An 18484-nucleotide genomic window follows, 5' to 3' on the forward strand; every position below is an offset into this window, starting at 1 on the left:
TAACAAATGCAAACAAATAATAATAATAATAATAATAATAATAATAATAATAATAATAATTTGGGTTTTAAGCATGAGAAAGTATAACATACAATGTTTGTATAATTAACAGTTAAAAGAAGCAACCTAAGATGGCTTATGAGCATGTGGTTTGTTTTGGTAGGCTGCAGACATGACACGTAACTGGTTCGTTATTTCAGTGAAGGATGGTCTAACCGCAGGATCCGGGGCCCAGCACTGCTCCATCAGCCTTCTCCAATCAGGATCACAATCACTTGGAATCGTCGGTCTCAGTGTGTTATTCACAATGCCACCTGTAATTAAAACAAATTATGCACACACACGCGCACACATATATAATGAAATCACACAATGCGCACCTATGATTGCACCATAGTGCATGTTAGCATACGGCTCCTCACGAGTAAGAATCTCCCACATCACGATCCCAAATGAAAAAACATCAACCTGTTACATAATAAAATAAACCAAACAGGTAACATTAAAAACAAGAATTAAGTATTTACATAAAATATAAAATGTTACTGTAGAGGGGTATTTTTGCCTTTTCAGAAACTTTATTGCTGCCACCATTTAGCAACTCTGGAGCCATCCATGGAAGTGTTCCCCTAACACCGCCTGAAACCAAAGTGTTCCTCTTGATTTTTGACAGCCCAAAATCGCCTACCTGCATGCACACAGAATTAAATAACATGTAATTTAACGACATCTAAAAATAAAATGTCATTTCACATGATAACCTTGCATATAGGGCGTGAAGAATCCTTCATGTTCACAAGAAGATTGTCACATTTTAAATCAAAATGCACAATGTTCTTGGAGTGTAAATACTCCATTCCAAATGCTGTATCCATTGCAATTATAAGCCTCTTGCGGTGATCAAGATGCCTAAATATTATATACCCGTTAAATGAAAACTGATAAAAGTTACAAAACTAAAGAAATGTAATTATAATATTATTGTATCAGTAAACATTACCTATCTTTCCGAACTAACACATGCCTTAGTGAGCCATCAACCATGAACTCTGTAACCGTAGCTAATGTTCCATCTGGCCCATCTCGTACCACGCCATAAAACGCCATAACATTTGGATGATGAAGCTTTGAGAGAATTACAGCTTCCCGCCAAAACTCAAATGTCTAGAATTGTTTTGTAAAAAAAAGACTTATTAGTTATTAGTAGTGCCATTACATCGTGAGGTTTTGTTATACTTATTACAAGATGTAAACAAAGCTTACTAATCTTTCTTGCTCGGATGATCTGCCAGCAAAGCAGCTCTTTTTAATGTGTTTAATTGCAACATCAGTTCCCCTCCATTTTCCATGGTACACGGTACCAAAAGTACCAGAACCGAGTTCCCTTAATTCTTCAAGATCTTCATTTCTAATAATCTGCATCAACAATCACATTAATATTTCATAGAACTACAATATTAATATCACAAATGATGTAAGTTATACCTGTAAAGAACTGGTATCAAGATCACCTAGAGAAAGATCAATAGAAGGTAGCCCATCATTCCTTGTTTCAGTCTACATGATTTCAAATTGAGCATAAACACCATGTGAGTTCATTAATTACGTATGGGTTGAGTTGGGTCAAATAGATATATAAAATTGCACAAATGATCTCTGTGGTTTGACCATTTTGCAAGTTTGGTCTTCATATTTTAAAAATTGCAAACTTAATCCAAATATTTGTGAGAGGGTTGCAAATTTAGACCCACAGTTGATCCCAGTTAGTTTTTAACAAAAATATTGACGTCATGTGTCGTTCATTTGAGGGTAATTGTATATTTTCATACACTATTTGATTAAGGTTTCATATTCAAAAGACACAATTACCCTCACATGAATGGGATTAACGATGGGGGCTAAACATGCAACCCTATGTTTGAACTAAGTCTGCAATTTTTAAAATCTGGGGACCAAACTTGCAATTTGGTCAAACGGTTCAAACCGTGGGGAGCATGACCATTTGTGCAAGTTTCTCAATAAAAAATATAGCAATGATAAAAAAGTACCTCATACTCTGAGTATGGCATTCTCAAGTTTTCTGAAAGGTCATCAAGATGCACGCCCTCACTGTTTTCCACCTGTGATGGATTGTAATGTGGTTGCAAAGATATAGATTCTGAACCATGAATTTCTTTTTCTTCATCTTCAATAAAAGTGTTACGCGAATCCACGTCATCAGGAAACTGTGGAACGTTATATCTCACCGAGACTTCTTGAGCATTCTGAAATTTAGATAGATACGCAAGATGGTCTTGATCAATAAGAGAAACATCCTTGTTTTGAAGCTCACCTTGTGCTAGTTTCTGAAAATATGACCAATGTTGAGGTTCATGATTTGTAATGTTCATACTCAACCCGACACCATCTTGGGGTAGAACACCGATTCCATGTGAATCTTCAGTTATTGCTCGTGAGAATGCATCAGAAAGAAAACTGCTAGAAAATTGGTCATTGATATCGATCAAACTGTCAACATGTTCTTGTGAGCCAGTTTCTGATGGTTTATCAAGCTTAGCTTTATCATTGACCAAAGTTTGACTTGTTTCTGATGCGTTACCGGTATCTGAAGCCAAATCATTGTTTACTGTTGGTGCATCACTTGACTTTTCATGGTTGACTAGTCCACCATGGGTATGAGGCTGTAGATCTTCAGTATGTAAACTTCCAACTGATTCCGGAATTGGGTCAACATCAGATTTTAAATGAGCCGCGAGCAATTGAGTCCCGAGTGAATCGTCTGACTTGGTCAACCTATTTTTCTCAGACTGTCCACGTGGAATTATCTCAGAATGATAAACCCGTGAAGGCGATTCAAGGTAACTCAAATCAATCAGATTAGACCCCGAGTTATCAGGGCCCACAGCACTGCCAGATATACCAGAATCATTTTCAATAGGTGTAGCAGCTTTTGCATGAATCTGGTCTTGAATCCTGTCCTCATTCATTTTAGGTTTTGGAGGAAGCTTTCCTTCGGTAGGTAGGACAGAAAGTGATGTCACGTCATCTCTTGGTGATCTAACATTAGCCTGTTTAACTTCTTGCTTAACAGATGTTTCTGCATTTGATGATGAAACATTAGGGTCAACAAAAGTCAAAGGTGATATGTTCCTCTCGACATTTTGGCTACCGAGATCACTTAAATTATTAGCTGATGATGCCATCAAACCATGCGCGCCTGACGATTCATGTCTTGAACCCATATCCATCCCATTTACAGCAACCAAAAACTGAAACTCATTATCACCACCAGAACTAACATGATTGAAACTAGTTTCACCAAAATCACTTAAAGAAAATAGAAACAATCTAAGTTTTTGTGACCCTTCTCCTATACCTAACACATTACATTCCTCCATCATATTCAGTAAATCTTCATCACAAGAAACAGAAACTAAAGCATCAAGATCCTCACCAGGAAGCTGATATTTAATTGCATAAGTTTCAATATATATTTCTAATGCTTTTTGGCGTAACTCTTGCCAAGATATATCTTTTCTTATGCGGATAATCCGCGTATTTCCTCCAACATATCTAAGCTTTCCATCACCGGGGCGAGGTAATATTTTCCCGCCAAAACTACATAAAATTTTAATCTTTGATGAACTATCTGATCCACGTGCACCGTTAAACTCTGATGAAGTTTGGTGAATACTTTCAAGATGATTAGACGAACCTCTTTCTACAATATTAATCACACTTTCAGGTCCAGCATGACTAACGCCTACAATGCCCTTTAATTCCAAGTAGCCAGGTGTACGGCTAAGATCGCCTACGGGATATGGGACAAACGGCATCCTAGGGTTGACCCGGTCACGCATAAATTCTAAGGCAAATTCTTCACCAGTTCCAATGGAATAGTTCAACACTGGTTTGACTGAAGCAGATCTAGAGTTTGCATTTTGGAAGCTTTGAGATGAAGGTAAAGAGTCAAGATTCTCAGGTTGAATTGGATTGTATTGAATATGGTTATCAGATTTTGAGTGATCCATTGTAGAAACTATCTGTTTTGACCTCTCTCAAAGTCAAATCTTGAACCTTTAAGATCAAAGTAGCACAACTCTGCTGTAGAGAACCATATTAAACTAAATTCTTACTGCATAAGTTTAATGAACTTTCGCGATCATTAATGAGCTTGTAACCTTCAAAAAGAAAAAAATTCAATTACAAATTAACATTTATCTAAAGTCTAAACACAAAGTCAGAAACATAAGTGAACAAGCACAATTGACAAACTTTAAAAAAACTATATGCATGCTAGCATCACACAATTCACATCTTGTAGATTAACAATGTCTTTCAACTTCAGCATACTTGCACACATAGCTGTCAAAGGCACAAAGGGTGAGCCTTGGGCCTAGACGCAAGGCGCTTAATAACCAAGGGCCCCAGATAAACAAGTGCATAGCATATGCATACACATACGTATTTTTACGTTATAGACATGCTTTAGGCTTGTTTAAGGATACTTTAGGATGATTAAGATTTCACGCCATTTTCGATGTTTTCGACCAGTTTGCCCAAAATTTACAGAATTTTCAGCATTTAGCTGGAATCCAACCAAAATCTGGCCTCGCCTCACCCGAGGACCTATGAACATAACTTGCACATTCTCAGTATAAATTTAGGTCAAATCCATATAACAAATTAGGGCATCAGAATAAGCACAACAGAAACTAATTAAATTGCATAACTTCAACACCTACTTTAAATCAAGCTCAATTTCCCCTAATTAAAATTAACATAAACATCATCAATACTAAGACCTAATAATCTTCACACTTGAACAGGTCAAATCATACAACAAGTAACCACAACCTAATTACAATCAGTTAATAGCTAAATGTAAGCAGAGTTGAATAAATCGAAGCAGTAACGTAACGATTGAACTGAACAAAACCTAGATCCGTAACTGCCGCAAATGGATAAGCGAATAATAATATTAAAGGATAGATCGTATGTATATACCTTTGATTGATTGAAGAAAGTATTATCTGATTGATTCGTGATTTGTTGATTGAATTTGGAGTAATAATAATAAGTCTAGTCTTCCAGTGGGATTTTTGAGGAGGTTTATTATTATTATTCTTATAAGTCAAACCATCTTATTAAGCCCTCGTCTTCGTCCCAGATGCTACGATATCGTTAATAATAATAATAATAGTAGTAGTAGTATCATACCATTTTTATTATCATACCATTATCTATACTCATTTTTATATCCATCGAAAACTTAGCTTCATTTTCAATTCAATGTTTCGTTTACTTAATCAAGATTAGTTAATACAAGTATTTAATCTTTATAGACTGTGAAAGGTTTTGTTGCGGGTGTACGTGACTAGGGATGTTCACATACGACTATACGAGAACATAAAGATGAGACATAGAGGGGGGATCTATGTTGTTTTCCAACGTGAGTGATATTTTTAGTTGTTTCAATAATGATGATTTTTAGTCGGTGTAGTTGAGGAAAATATTGTTTGAGATGGTAAGGATACATAACCTCGTGGGAAAAATTAAAAAACATTCATGGTGGGTATTCGAATATATGACTAGGTATGAGATTATTTTTTTAAAAATTCATGGGTTTGGAATAGATATGGTTTTAGGTGATGTCCCCCAGAACATGCTACCAGGTACAAAACCTTTTGTTAATATATATGAAGTGAAATAAATAATATTGGTATGTTTAAATAATAGAAATATAAAGTAGTTAAAAACGTAGTTGAGATTTCGACCCGTTACAAATGTAAGTGGATATAATGTTGTTTTTAGCATTATGTTTAAGATTCTAGTGCAGGTAATACAAGAATTTGGTACAAGCATTGACCATATTAAAGATACATAATGAAAGCAAGCTTAATCTATTATGAGTTTTAACAAGGGACAACTTTGTAAAATAGTAATAAAGTTTTAAGTATGTTTCAATTAAGTCACTCATATTTTATTTTGTCTCATTTGAGTCACTCAACTTTCAATTTTGTCTCAATTAGGTCACTCAACTTTCAATTTGTCTTAACTAGGTCACTTAGCTTTCAGTTTTAGCTCAATTAGGTCACTCAACTTTCAATAAATGTTCTAATACTATCTTTGTTACCTTCATATTATATGTTTATAAATAACTTAAACATCGTTAAAACCAGCAAATTGTTCATTTTTAATCAGTAAATATATCACTTACGATAATATAGTAGTTGTTCCTCTCGTTTTACAACGAAATTGAAATTTAAGTGACCTAATTGAGACAAACTGAAAGTTAAGTTACCTGATCGAGATAAAACAAAATATTAGTGACTAAATTGGAACAGAAACTTGTTTACTATTCTATAGTGCTTTCCCTTTTAACAATTATGTATATGTTGAATATATGAGTGGAGTTGAAATCCGAAGGTTGTGCAGAAATGAATATGCTTATTGATTCAATTTGTAGGTCTTCATAATTCAAGCACTGACAAATGAGTTAGCTGACAATAATTGGATTTAAGAAAGGGAATTTGAATTTTATGTACAAAGATTCAATTTTTGTTTGGGAAATTAAGTAATAAGATTATGAAGATGGGATGTGGCTATGGAGGTTTTATAAACATCATAACTTATTCAGTTATTGAGTTAAGTGCCATTTTAGTACCTGTGGTTTGTTCAATTACGCAACTTTAGTATCGTTTTTGAATTTATTGCAAATGATTACCTTAGTTTTCTAAAACTTGCAATTTTAGTACTTTTTTGTGACATTTGAGTCAAAACCAGGTACACCTCAGTACGTAATTATCGATTTAACGATTAAACGCTTATTACGTAACGATCGAACGATTAACCGAACGGGTCTGGTTATGACCCAGATATCCCGGGGGGCATCTATAAGTGATATACGATTAATATAAGTTAATATATTAGTAATATGGCCTTAGTTCGATAGCAAACAAGTTAAACGAAAACATGCTCGTTTAACTACCCGCTATAGATTTAAACGCGAAAAATAGTTACAAACCAAGTATTGTATCATCCGTTAAGCTGAAAAAGACTTACCAAACACTTATTTGAAATGTTTTAAGCGATCCGTGAAAATATTTTCGAATTTTACAAACGTATTATATGTTTTTATAAATTTACACAAAAATAGCCGAAAAACACTCGTTTTCGCACTGTTTGACGCACCCGATATGTGTTTCGCGCCAAAAATCAAACCCGAAATAAATTTGGACTTGTTTTCGCATTTGGGCTTATAGATCCAGAATATTGGGCCAAAATGGACCAAAAATGGGCCCATGGATTACTTCCGGTCGCTAAAGGGGGAGCCCACCCTCAATTTTGGTATAACTTCAAGTGTAAGCTTTGGTAAACATTATTTTCAACTGATTTTTATCTCCAAAGCAGCTGCAAACTCTGGTCTAACTCCTTCCTTCAAAACCCTAGGTAATTTTGGCTTATAATCATGCTTTTTCAACATAATAATCATAGTTAATACCATATAAACATGGTTTAATTGCCAAAAATCATTCCTAACCATGAAAAAAATCCTAAAAATAGTCCAAAATCATGTTTTGATCATACACATGGTTAGGAACTGTAAGGCCCCGAACCCGGTGACCCTACTTTAGCGTCAGATTTACTCATAAACACAGTTCTTCAAATCAGAGTTTATTAAAACTTTTCGCGGAATATAAAACATCAATCATTTGTTACAAAACATTAAATCTTTTCTTTGATACCATAACACAAAACTTTATATTTAAAACATCTTTACTTCTTTCTTCAGATGCCAGCCGTTCAATCCATGCCGTGTGTCATCCTCATGCTAACTCTATAATCAGCTCACCTGCGTGCATACTAAAAGTCAGCTACGCTGAGTGAGTTCTAGTTAATCGAACGCCATACAATACATACACATACATACATATCTGTAGATACATATCCATACTTCACTAGCTACCCTTCTGTTCTACATACATACTTGCTACCATACATACATACATATCTACAATCACTAACCTCAGTCTACCGAGAGTACGTTCATAGTTCACCGTCTATACCTGTACTCAAGGTCGTGAACACGTACAAGGTTCGCAGTCCTTACCTATGTTCACCATTTATGGTACGTACAAGGATCGCAGTCCTTCCCTGTACCATAGTACATCCACAACACGTACAAGATTCACAGTCCTTCCCTATTTTGCAACCTAATTCATAGCACGTACGAGGTTCGCAGTCCTCCCCTATGCTACAAAATCAGCACGTATAAGGTTCACAGTCCTTTCCTATGCTGAAATACATCCACAACACGTACAAGGTTCGCAGTCCTTCCCTATGTTGCAACCTAATTCATAGCACGTACGAGGTTCGCAGTCCTCCCCTATGCTACAAATACAGCACGTATAAGGTTCACAGTCCTTTCCTATGCTGACGCCTATCTACATTACGTATAAGGTTCGCAGTCCTTATCTACGTTTACATATATCATCTACTTCACGTATAAGGCTCGCAGTCCTTAACTACGCCATCACCAGCCGAGTCTATGTCCGACAGAAGCTAGAGGGATTTGCCATCCTAACTTACTATGTCGAACGTAGAACTCACATGCCATTCGTGTACCTATATACACATACTTACATTATAACATAAGAACACTCTAGGCATTCCTTACCTCATTCATTTAACAACCATACCCCTTGTCGTTACGTGCAATATCCGAAGATCGTTCACGCCCCGACAAGTATTCATTTGAAATATTCATACATCTTCGATATATAATATTCGTACCTTTATTTTTAACCTGACAGTACGCGCAATATCCGAAGATCGTTCGCGTACCGACAAACAATCATTCATATCTATCACACATATCACATATGACATACACTTATCACTTAGGATAAATGTATTAACAACACATCGAGTATGCACACAGCCCCGAAAACATAACAAGGAATGGGGCTAGAAACTCACCTGAACACGGTTACGTTCACCGTTAATCGTAATCCCTTTCCTCAGCTGTGCACGGCTGACTGTATAACAAGTACACGTATCAAACAACTATCACTACTCATATCATCTTTGCAGTCTTAACTACTACCCACAACGAAAGGGGGTCCGGGGACAGCGCCCCTGGCAGCGGGGTCTAGGGGCGGCAGCCCCTAGCAGGGTCCAAGGGGCAGAGCCCCTGGCTGGGGTCGAGCTGCCAGGTCAGCTTGGAAAAATTTTATTTACATTAACTGTCTTAACACATTTTCCATTAGGTTTTTAATTTATTTTCTAAGCGAACTTAACTTTAGGCGAAGTTAAACCATAGGCGAACTTAGCTTTAGGCGAAGTTAAACCATAGGCGAACTTAGCTTTAGGCGAAGTTAAACCATAGGCGAACTTAGCTTTAGGCGAAGTTAAACCTTAGGCGAACTTAGCTTGCAGGCGAAGTTCATCAGGCGAACTTAGCTTGCAGGCGAAGTTGTCGTCTGCAGGTTCTGTTCGCTCTTAAATCCTTCGTTCCTTAACCAAATAACTCGATTTAGGTACCCATGGAATCGTCTGACCAGCGCCTACAAACCCCAACTATCAAATCGACCTAACATCGATGTTTAGAGGGTGCGATTTAGGCATAAAGGTTACGGGTCCTTTTTATCAATCGATTAACCCATCAAATCATAACCATTTTCAGTAAGTTTAGCTTTGTTGGATTCGTTTTTACCATACAAACTCATATCTACCATTTCTCAAATCAAACCGAACCTATACGAACGATTTCTAACCATAAACGTACCTTGAACGAGTCGACTTACGAACACGAGCTGGTCGTGTTGCTTTGGTTCGTCACGACGATCTAGCACCAACTAACGTTTACTCTCTTTCGGATCCTGCTCGTTTATGGTGTGTGTGTTTTTGAATGTGTAGAGATTAGAATGGAAAGAGATGAGGTTTAGGGTTTTATGGTGGTTTAGGGGATATTTATATCCCTTAAAGCCCATGGACCTAAGGCCAATTCTCATTTAACCCATCTCAATTAATCTAACACTAGCCCGACTCATACCAACTCCTACTCTATTATTTATTTCCCGAACCCGAGTCAACTTTCCCTCTATTATTAAGTAATATAATTAATATCATTTTGGAAATTTCGGGATGTTACAGGAACCTGGTTTGATAGTTTTTTTGGCCATAAACACGGATTAGAGGGTTGAAACGGCATTTTTACGGTTCAAAAGTTCGTTTTTACACCCTAGCCGAAACCCTAAGTAAAAGGGCTGTTATGTTGATGAAAATTACTTGGTTTGTGATATAGGACCTGTATCTAGCTTGAATAGGAGCACAAGAACCCGAAAACTTGATTAGAAGGGAAAAAACGAACCAAAACCGCAAAGGTAATACTGAATCACTCGTTTACGGGCTGTTTAAGTTAAGGTTGTGATGTGCATATTTTTAGTTCATGAAATTTTGAAAGGACATCAGAGACCATATCATTGAGTCACTGTTCAAATTTGGTAATTTTTTGACCATCCGAGAATATTTGGAGAATTTATTACCAAATTGGGATGTTTATTTGGGAAAAATAGTTAAAATGCTTCAAAAATTATGAAATTTTGTGGGGAACTCATATATGGTTTATTTTGATCACATATGAAATTTGGGAGCATTTGGAAAAGCCTAAGTAGATTTTATGCATTTGCGTTCATATGAGTTTTTATACTCGTTTTTGGCCCGAAAAGAATATTGAACAATGTTGTTACATTCTGGAATTTATACATATGGTTTTGGGATATAATTTGAGCATCCAAGAATTTTTTTGGAATTTTTGGAAATCGTTTGGGATAAACGGACGTTTTTAGGCTAAATATAGCAGGTAAAATGAATTTTTATAAATTAATAAACCAGTAAATAATTTCAGAAATATTTTTATAAAAGTATAAATATTTTATTTGATAAGTGGCTAAATTTTCATAATTTAATGATTAACGGTTAATTAATTATGCTAATTTGAAAATTAAACAAATTCAATTATGATAAAAACCGGTAAGTTCGTGATTAACGAACCTGCGGGAATATTAGAACACCAAGAGTGATCAAAATTCATTTTTTTGGATTAATTAAGTAAAAACGAACCTTTTTATGAGAAACATGGACAATCTGGATAGATTGTGCTCATTTCTCCTCAAATCAAACTGAATAAATGGAAACGGGCCCCGTAACGAATCCAGAACCCCAAAGTGTGATCTTTCTTTATAACTTAACTAGTTTTAGAGCCTGTGTCATATACGAGATAATTCAAATTATAAAATTATAAGTAAAACAAATAATTACATAGTGTATATGAAAAAAAAATGTATTACATCTATGCTTGTATCTATCCAATATGTACATAAATTGATTTTATTTATATCACAAAATTATTTTTTTAAATGAACTTAATAAAAAATGCTCGTGCAAAAACGTACCCGAAAATATTTCTTTCTATTGAAAAATTCATTCTCGGTGCCATATATGTATAATTGAAAAACTTTTGGTTATGAACCAATTTCGGACATAAAGCTTCTGATACGATAGTAGTTCTAACCATTCAGTCTAAATACAAAAGGAGGTTTATCTTTATTGATATATTTATCAATTTACCACTAATTAAAGGAAAGTAGAACATTAAATTGTAACAATGGATGTTCTTCAGGAGCTATGTTTTTCTGAGCTACACCATAAAAAAGAATTTGATAAGTTTCAGAGGGCTTCTCGACTTTGTCATAATGACAACATAAAAAATAACATGTTTACCCATCCAATTTTGTGAATATTTTGTTTCATTTGAGCATAGTTTTCCATGACATGCTTCCCATGCAACGTTCTGATCATCATTGAAGGAAAAATTAATGTTAACATAAATATTTCAAAATTGATAAAAGTTAGAAGCATTAATAGGCATGGAGGTGGTATGTCGAAAGTGTTCGCAGTCTTTTCTTACATTTTATTAGTTGAGGGAAAAATAGTCAGTTTGCCAAATCCCGAACCTTTTGATTATTTTAAAAAATGCCCTTAAAAATAAATTTTAAACCCGAATCATGTTTAAAATTCTAACTTTCATACTTTTGACATTTCAAAGTCAACACTTTGAACCCATAATAAATTTGACGATAAATCTATTTTGCATTCTCAAACTTTTAAAAATACTTAAAATTTTCATTTTTAACCAATAACAAATTTTGACCTAAATGTAGTTAATTTGCACCAAATAATCTATTTACCAACTTTTGACACATAATATCAAATTTAAGTTTCATAAAAAACCCGAAACAATTTTGATTTTCGAAATTCACCCAAGTATTTTGAAATATGTAGTAAAATAATATGTTAATATTTATATTTATAAAATAAATAGATATTATATAAATATAGTGTAAAAGAAAAGTGAATAATTATTGATTTATTATTTATATTAGGGTCAATTAGTTTCGGAGGGAAAAAATTGTGAGAATTAACCAAAACATGACAAGTGTTTACCCAAGCTTACTTCCCCATAACTGTTTTCTGAACGCATAAACGAACAACTTGGCCTACCTGGGAAAACGGGGAAACTGAGCCAACTTTGGTTTTAAGGATTCGACATTGAACAACATCACAACCTAAGCCTATTGACACTTCCTGGGCGTTCCAGCTATACCCAGATTAGACATACAGCCCAGTTTAGTATTGAGATTATAATAATGTTATAATATTAATATTATTATAATATTAATTATAGGGACCAGTGATTACGAGTCGAGCAAACCCTAAACTGTTGCACTACTGATTACTGATTAAACCATGAGTTTCATGACCCCTCTCTTTAAACAGTTTTACGAACTTTTGGGGTGAAAGGCATGTTTGATTACATATACATACCTGAAACATGTATTGATGTGAATTATCTAAGTGCTAACACACGAAAGTCCCCACTAACACAGTGATTAACTTCGAGCCGGTGGCTTGTGAATAGTACTATTAGTTTGACAAACCCAAACAGAGTCGGCATGTGTTTCTGAGACTTTACCCCGTTTGCACATGACCACAAATATACAAACACGCTATGTAGTGTTAGACATAGCTACTTGGGGCATATTATGGGCGGAAAGGGGGCCACAGTGGTTGATTGGGCGTGGGAAATGGATGCACGCAGCACAAACAGTCAAGGCTTCACTGTAGCTTAGCATAATTACATCATTTACATACATACATACTTATATCATAATTACAAGTGTTAACTTGTGAATGTTCATAACTGTTTTCTTGAAACTCGTGAAACTCACCAACTCTAGTAGTTGACCCATTTTAAACTGCTTTTCAGGTGTACCTAAATTGGAATAACTTGGTGATCTGCTACGTGTTCAAGGTGTGGTTGATGCTATGTGAATATAAGCAAGGGTATTAGTAGTAAGATCATATAGTTTAACGAACTAGTTTTGTTTGTATCACCTAGACTGTAAAATAATGATAGAATAATGTAATGTAATATATTGTAAATTAGTTTGTAATGTTTCTTTATAAACAATGTGGTTGATACCAGAGGTGTCTGTTACATTCTCGTTTTACGCTTCCGCATTGTGCTAGTCGGGGTGTGACATTTTTCTAACTCCTTTTATTTTTATCCGTTAACATAGGAATAAAATGGTAATTTCCATATTTTATTTATTTTCCTTTTTCCTTTAATCACCTGCCTCCTTTGTTCCTTCATAACCCTAAAATCTAAACATCACCACCACCACCTCCCCCACAACATCCTTAAACCTACCATCAATGAAGGGATTTAGATCCACCGAAACCCGTAATCCTAAGCGCGAATTGTGTTCTCAGATCTGACATAACCTTATCATAATTTGACTTACCGGTGAGTAAAACTTTACATTTTTGTTAATCTCCAAGATCCCTAGAAAACTCCTAATCCCACCTAAATCAATGGCTTCTTCATGGACGTGCACCATATGCACCTTCATTATAAAGCCCCTAATTTTGTTGAATTTGAGTCTCCATGATGAAGAACTAGAGTTGGGTTCTTCCAAATATGTACAGAGGAGCAACGGGAGGAAGTCGACAGGAAGGAGAGGGGTGTGGTGGTGCTCGAGTTTGGGTGTGTCAGATTTGAGATGGGAGGGGTGTGGTGGTGGCGGCGGTTGTCATGGTATCGGCGACGGTTGTCTGGTGGCTACTGCGTGGTACGGTGCAGTGGTGGTTAGCCGGTGGTGGCAGAAGAATAACAATGGTGGATGACCTTCAAGGTCATGCCCTAGATATTAGCAAATCGTTTTATCTCGTTTTTATCTAAACTTGAAATCAAAATTATTGTTGTGGCTGTTTGCAATTATTATTGTTGTGGATAGAGGTAGATGAAGAAGATAGATCTTGTTTGTTTGTGATGTGTGATTATGATGGTGGTGTAGAAAGAGACAGAAGACAATACAGAAATAAAAAGAGAGAACGGAGAGAGGATTTGATTAAAAGAAAATAAAAAACAAAATTAGAAAAATAACAAAGTTACCAATATACCCCTGAGTTAACGGATAAAAATAGACGGAGTTAGAAAAAGGTACTAAAATTGCAAGTTTTAGAAAACTAAGGTAGTCATTTGCAATAAATTCAACAACGGTACTAAAGTTGCGTAATTGAACAAACCACGGGTACTAAAATGACACTTACCTCTCAGTTATATATAGCTAATTTCTCAAATCCTCAATAGCTAATTTCTCAAATGATGATCTCGGTTCAACTGTCGAGCGATTATGATAACAATATTGTTTTCAAACGATAGTAGCATACAAATTTTAAAAGATATTATTGAGCAAGCTGAAGAGGAAGATACGGCATCATCGAGTATACCTGAAAAAAGTCGTTCAACGTGATCGGAAAAAATGATCATTTAGTTTAAATTTTTGTATTTTATTTTTTTCGTTTGAATTGCCGTATTTTCTTTTTCCGGTATTCAATTATGTAATACTTTTAATTTGGAAAATTGGATTTTAATAATCCCAACTTTCTGTTATTGGCCGATAATAATCTCAACATAGTTTATTCCTACCAGTGGTCCCAAATTTAAAAAAATTGGCTCTCAATGGTCCCTCGTTAAAAAAAACCTAACGGCGTTAAGTTTTTTTTTGAGTTTCAAATTAATTTTTTAGGGTTTTTGATCGGAAGAAGGATACGACTTGATTGATGTAAAACTTATGTCACACCCCGCTAAAACGAAAGCGCGGGTGCATGACGTCATGTATACCGTAAGCATATAATTATCGCCAACATAGTAGCATAGGATACCAATAGTTTTAAAAAGCGTTTATAAACCATAACATGTTTTTAAATAAATTTGTTTAAGACAAAATTGGGATTTCTCGTATATGACCCCCAAATATCAATAGGGTTATTCAAGCGAAACCCCTCCAAAAGGTATCCTAATTATGCCTTGAGGTCCCGTCTTCATGATTCCTTAAGTGCTTGTTAATTCCCTAAAAAACATACGTTTTAAAAATTCAACACAATGGTTGGTGAGTTCACAGGTTTTGAGACTCGATATGAAATCACGGTATTCATAAAGCATTGAATCAGTTCACAAATAAGTATACGATAATCTATTGAACAATTACGATGATCCTCCGTAGACTAGCTAAATCTACGAATTAATATGACGAACCTGAGGTTAGAGCGACTAACCTAAAAGGCTAAAATAGGGGGAAATGTCAACGTCAATAGTACTATTCGTATATTCCTGTGGCTAACTCCGTTAGCTAATGGTTATAGTATGAAAGCAAGGGACTTATAGCGCTACATAGTTCAACTCATGTTCGCATAAAGATTGAGTGTTTTATTTCTAATTATCGTATATAAAAGCAGTTATGTATGTTCCCCCCCCCCCCCCCCCGGATTTATTAAACAATAAAACAGTAAAAAAAGGTTGTGAAACTCACCTTGTTAGTTCAATGTCTAGTTCGCTAGTAGTTTCAGTTTAAACTCGGGGTCCGCTGCCATCACACGTCTTAAACGTGTAAGGTCAGTTAGTTACCGTTATCGAATCACAAGTCTGTTTATGCTAGTCTCTTTCACCCAACTAGTAGTTTCGTTAGCTCGTTTGTGCCGGTTGCTTTCACCAACCAGTCGTTTCATTTCAAGTGTCGGTTGCTTTCACCAACCGAGCGTTTCGTTTAAGGTGTCGGTTGCTTTCACCAATCGATTGCTTCGTTTCATGTGTCAGTTACTTTCACCAACCAATCGTTTCGTTTATTTTGTAAATAACATTTCATACATTAGCTTTTGGACTACCCGTTGGTGATAAGATTTTATACTCAAAATAAATATTAATAAATCTATATAAATATTAAGAATATCCAGTTATATATATATATATATATATATAGACTAAGTATAAAATGAAAACTCACTTGAGTTGTGAAAACTCTAGAAACTCATTCTCAACCACATGTTTTTAATTAATATTTAAATCTTGGTTTCCACAATTAAAGTGAATAAAAAATGTAAATATAAATACAATTTTTTCTCTCTCTTGAAAACATATATAAAAATTAGTAAAAAAATATTAAAAAATAGCAAAACATTTTTTTTTATGTTTCGATATTTTGTATTAAATGTTACAACATATATTACATGTAACAAAAAAAACGATGTTACATAGGGTTTTCGCTGGTTTTCACAACTCAAATGAGTTTTCATTTTAACCTTACCCTATATAATATATATATATATATATATATATATATATATATCATTCATGATAATTTCGTATGTTCGTTGTTTAAACATCATAACGAATTTGGTTGCCTAACAAATATATATTTAAAATTATATATTTATTTTGTAGGAAGGACCGATAATTTACGAAACGTATGATTCAATTATATTTTTATTTATAATTTTCCAAATCGACATTTACGATATTTTTAGCCCGTGGTAAGTATACATTTAAATGTTATATATATGTGTACACATATATATATATTATTCATCATCGCGTAATAAGATATCATGTTCTATAAAAGTGTGCAATCTTCACCATATTTTATCTTTTACCTTTATACAAAATACTATTATCAATAAACTATTTAATATTAGTTTTTATTAACAATATTTACACGAATCTCATATATCCAAGACTATGTCTTTAAAAGAGTCCCTATTTTTAGTTGGCAATTGTTATAACAACTTTTATATAAAACCTACATACTGATTGAAATATGTTAAAGACTCATATTTATATAAATGTTGATATTTTATCATCGCTTGGATCTAGAGATTTAGCCATATAAACTTGTCCGTTTAACATTACTAGCTATAACCCATTTTCCTTCGCAAAACATGTACTCTATCAAACCTTTATTTTACATATATTCTTTTATAAAATGAAAGATTGTATCCACACATTTTAAATATCTTCTTATTTAATGTCTAGATCGACTAGCTACTTGGGTGATCATTGTAAGCATAAACAAACTGGTAACATCAATTTTATAAAACTAGGATTAGGAATACTCACCAAATAATTAGGATGGCTTAGAGAGTAAAAAAAAGGTAATTTGTTGTGCTTGTTACTCCACATCGAAACCTCCTAGCCTTGAAAAATGGATATGTGGGTTGGAATATGTGTGTTTGAATTCATGAAAGAAACGGATGGAGGGATGGAGTCGCTTGGGAGGTGTGAGCCGAACCAAGGGGAAAAGAAAGGAAAGTAGATGCTATATGTAGTAGACAAAGAAATGGTTTATAATACATTTCCATAAAACAATTGGAGGGTGGGTAATGGAGCGTGTGAAAAGCAAATGGGAAAGGAAGTAGGGATGGATTCGGATAATGTGTTGACCAAAAAGAGAAGCAGGTAAAGAAATAGTGAAAATATCTAGTAATTGTGATATGGCTTGATTGGATGTTGTAGTGTAAAATTGTCTTAAAATTATGGAAGTGGGTTTCAGTAGCAAGTCCTCATCCAAATCCAAGGTTTGAGATGTTGTGCAGGGATATTATTTAGGGACTTAGGAGATTTTGTGTTGATTCATCCATTTTTTAAGGTTTGAATACACTAAAATTTACCTACATATATATCTTGTATTTATAAATTGTATGTACAGAATATGGGTATACAAATATATATTTGTATGCTATGAATTAAGAAGGTTGATAACCCGAGTTATAAGTTCTACCTAATTGCGTGACGACACCAAATAAGTGTGCACTAATTATTTTATATTTGTAAGACATGTGGGGGCTAAATTACTTTATGCTTATATTTTCACTTGGATGTATTTATACAAGTATGATTAAGAATTAATGGTATTATAAATTGTCGGGTTTTGTTGATACTTAAAACTATTGGATTGACTTGAAGCGGCGTTGGGTGGTGGTCGAGTTTAACGCTCGTTTTGTCGAGTGCGTGCATGCATATATGAGTTGGTATTTTTCAGTAAACTTGCATGTGTTTATTGAGTGATAAAATACATACTAG

At 34.5% G+C, this 18484-nt stretch overlaps 1 protein-coding gene across 1 annotated transcript; it reads right to left on the reverse strand.

Moving 5' to 3' along the window:
• Nucleotides 1-54: 54 nt before the first annotated feature.
• LOC143571900 (RAF-like serine/threonine-protein kinase 20) lies at nucleotides 55-4178 on the reverse strand. The gene is made up of 8 exons (XM_077057209.1): nucleotides 2049-4178; nucleotides 1486-1557; nucleotides 1264-1416; nucleotides 1001-1164; nucleotides 762-909; nucleotides 566-688; nucleotides 381-468; nucleotides 55-314 (listed from the first exon to the last, which is right to left on the reverse strand). The coding sequence occupies exons 1-8, from the start codon at nucleotides 4029-4031 to the stop codon at nucleotides 127-129; spliced, it is 2919 nt and encodes a 972-aa protein (XP_076913324.1). The 5' UTR covers nucleotides 4032-4178; the 3' UTR covers nucleotides 55-126.
• Between the last annotated feature and the right edge of the window lie 14306 nt (nucleotides 4179-18484).

Source organism: Bidens hawaiensis, unplaced genomic scaffold (genome assembly GCF_021521415.1).
Source record: "Bidens hawaiensis isolate Kalapana, Puna unplaced genomic scaffold, B.hawaiensis_p1.1 tig00025606_1, whole genome shotgun sequence".
Classification (NCBI taxonomy): domain Eukaryota; kingdom Viridiplantae; phylum Streptophyta; class Magnoliopsida; order Asterales; family Asteraceae; genus Bidens; species Bidens hawaiensis.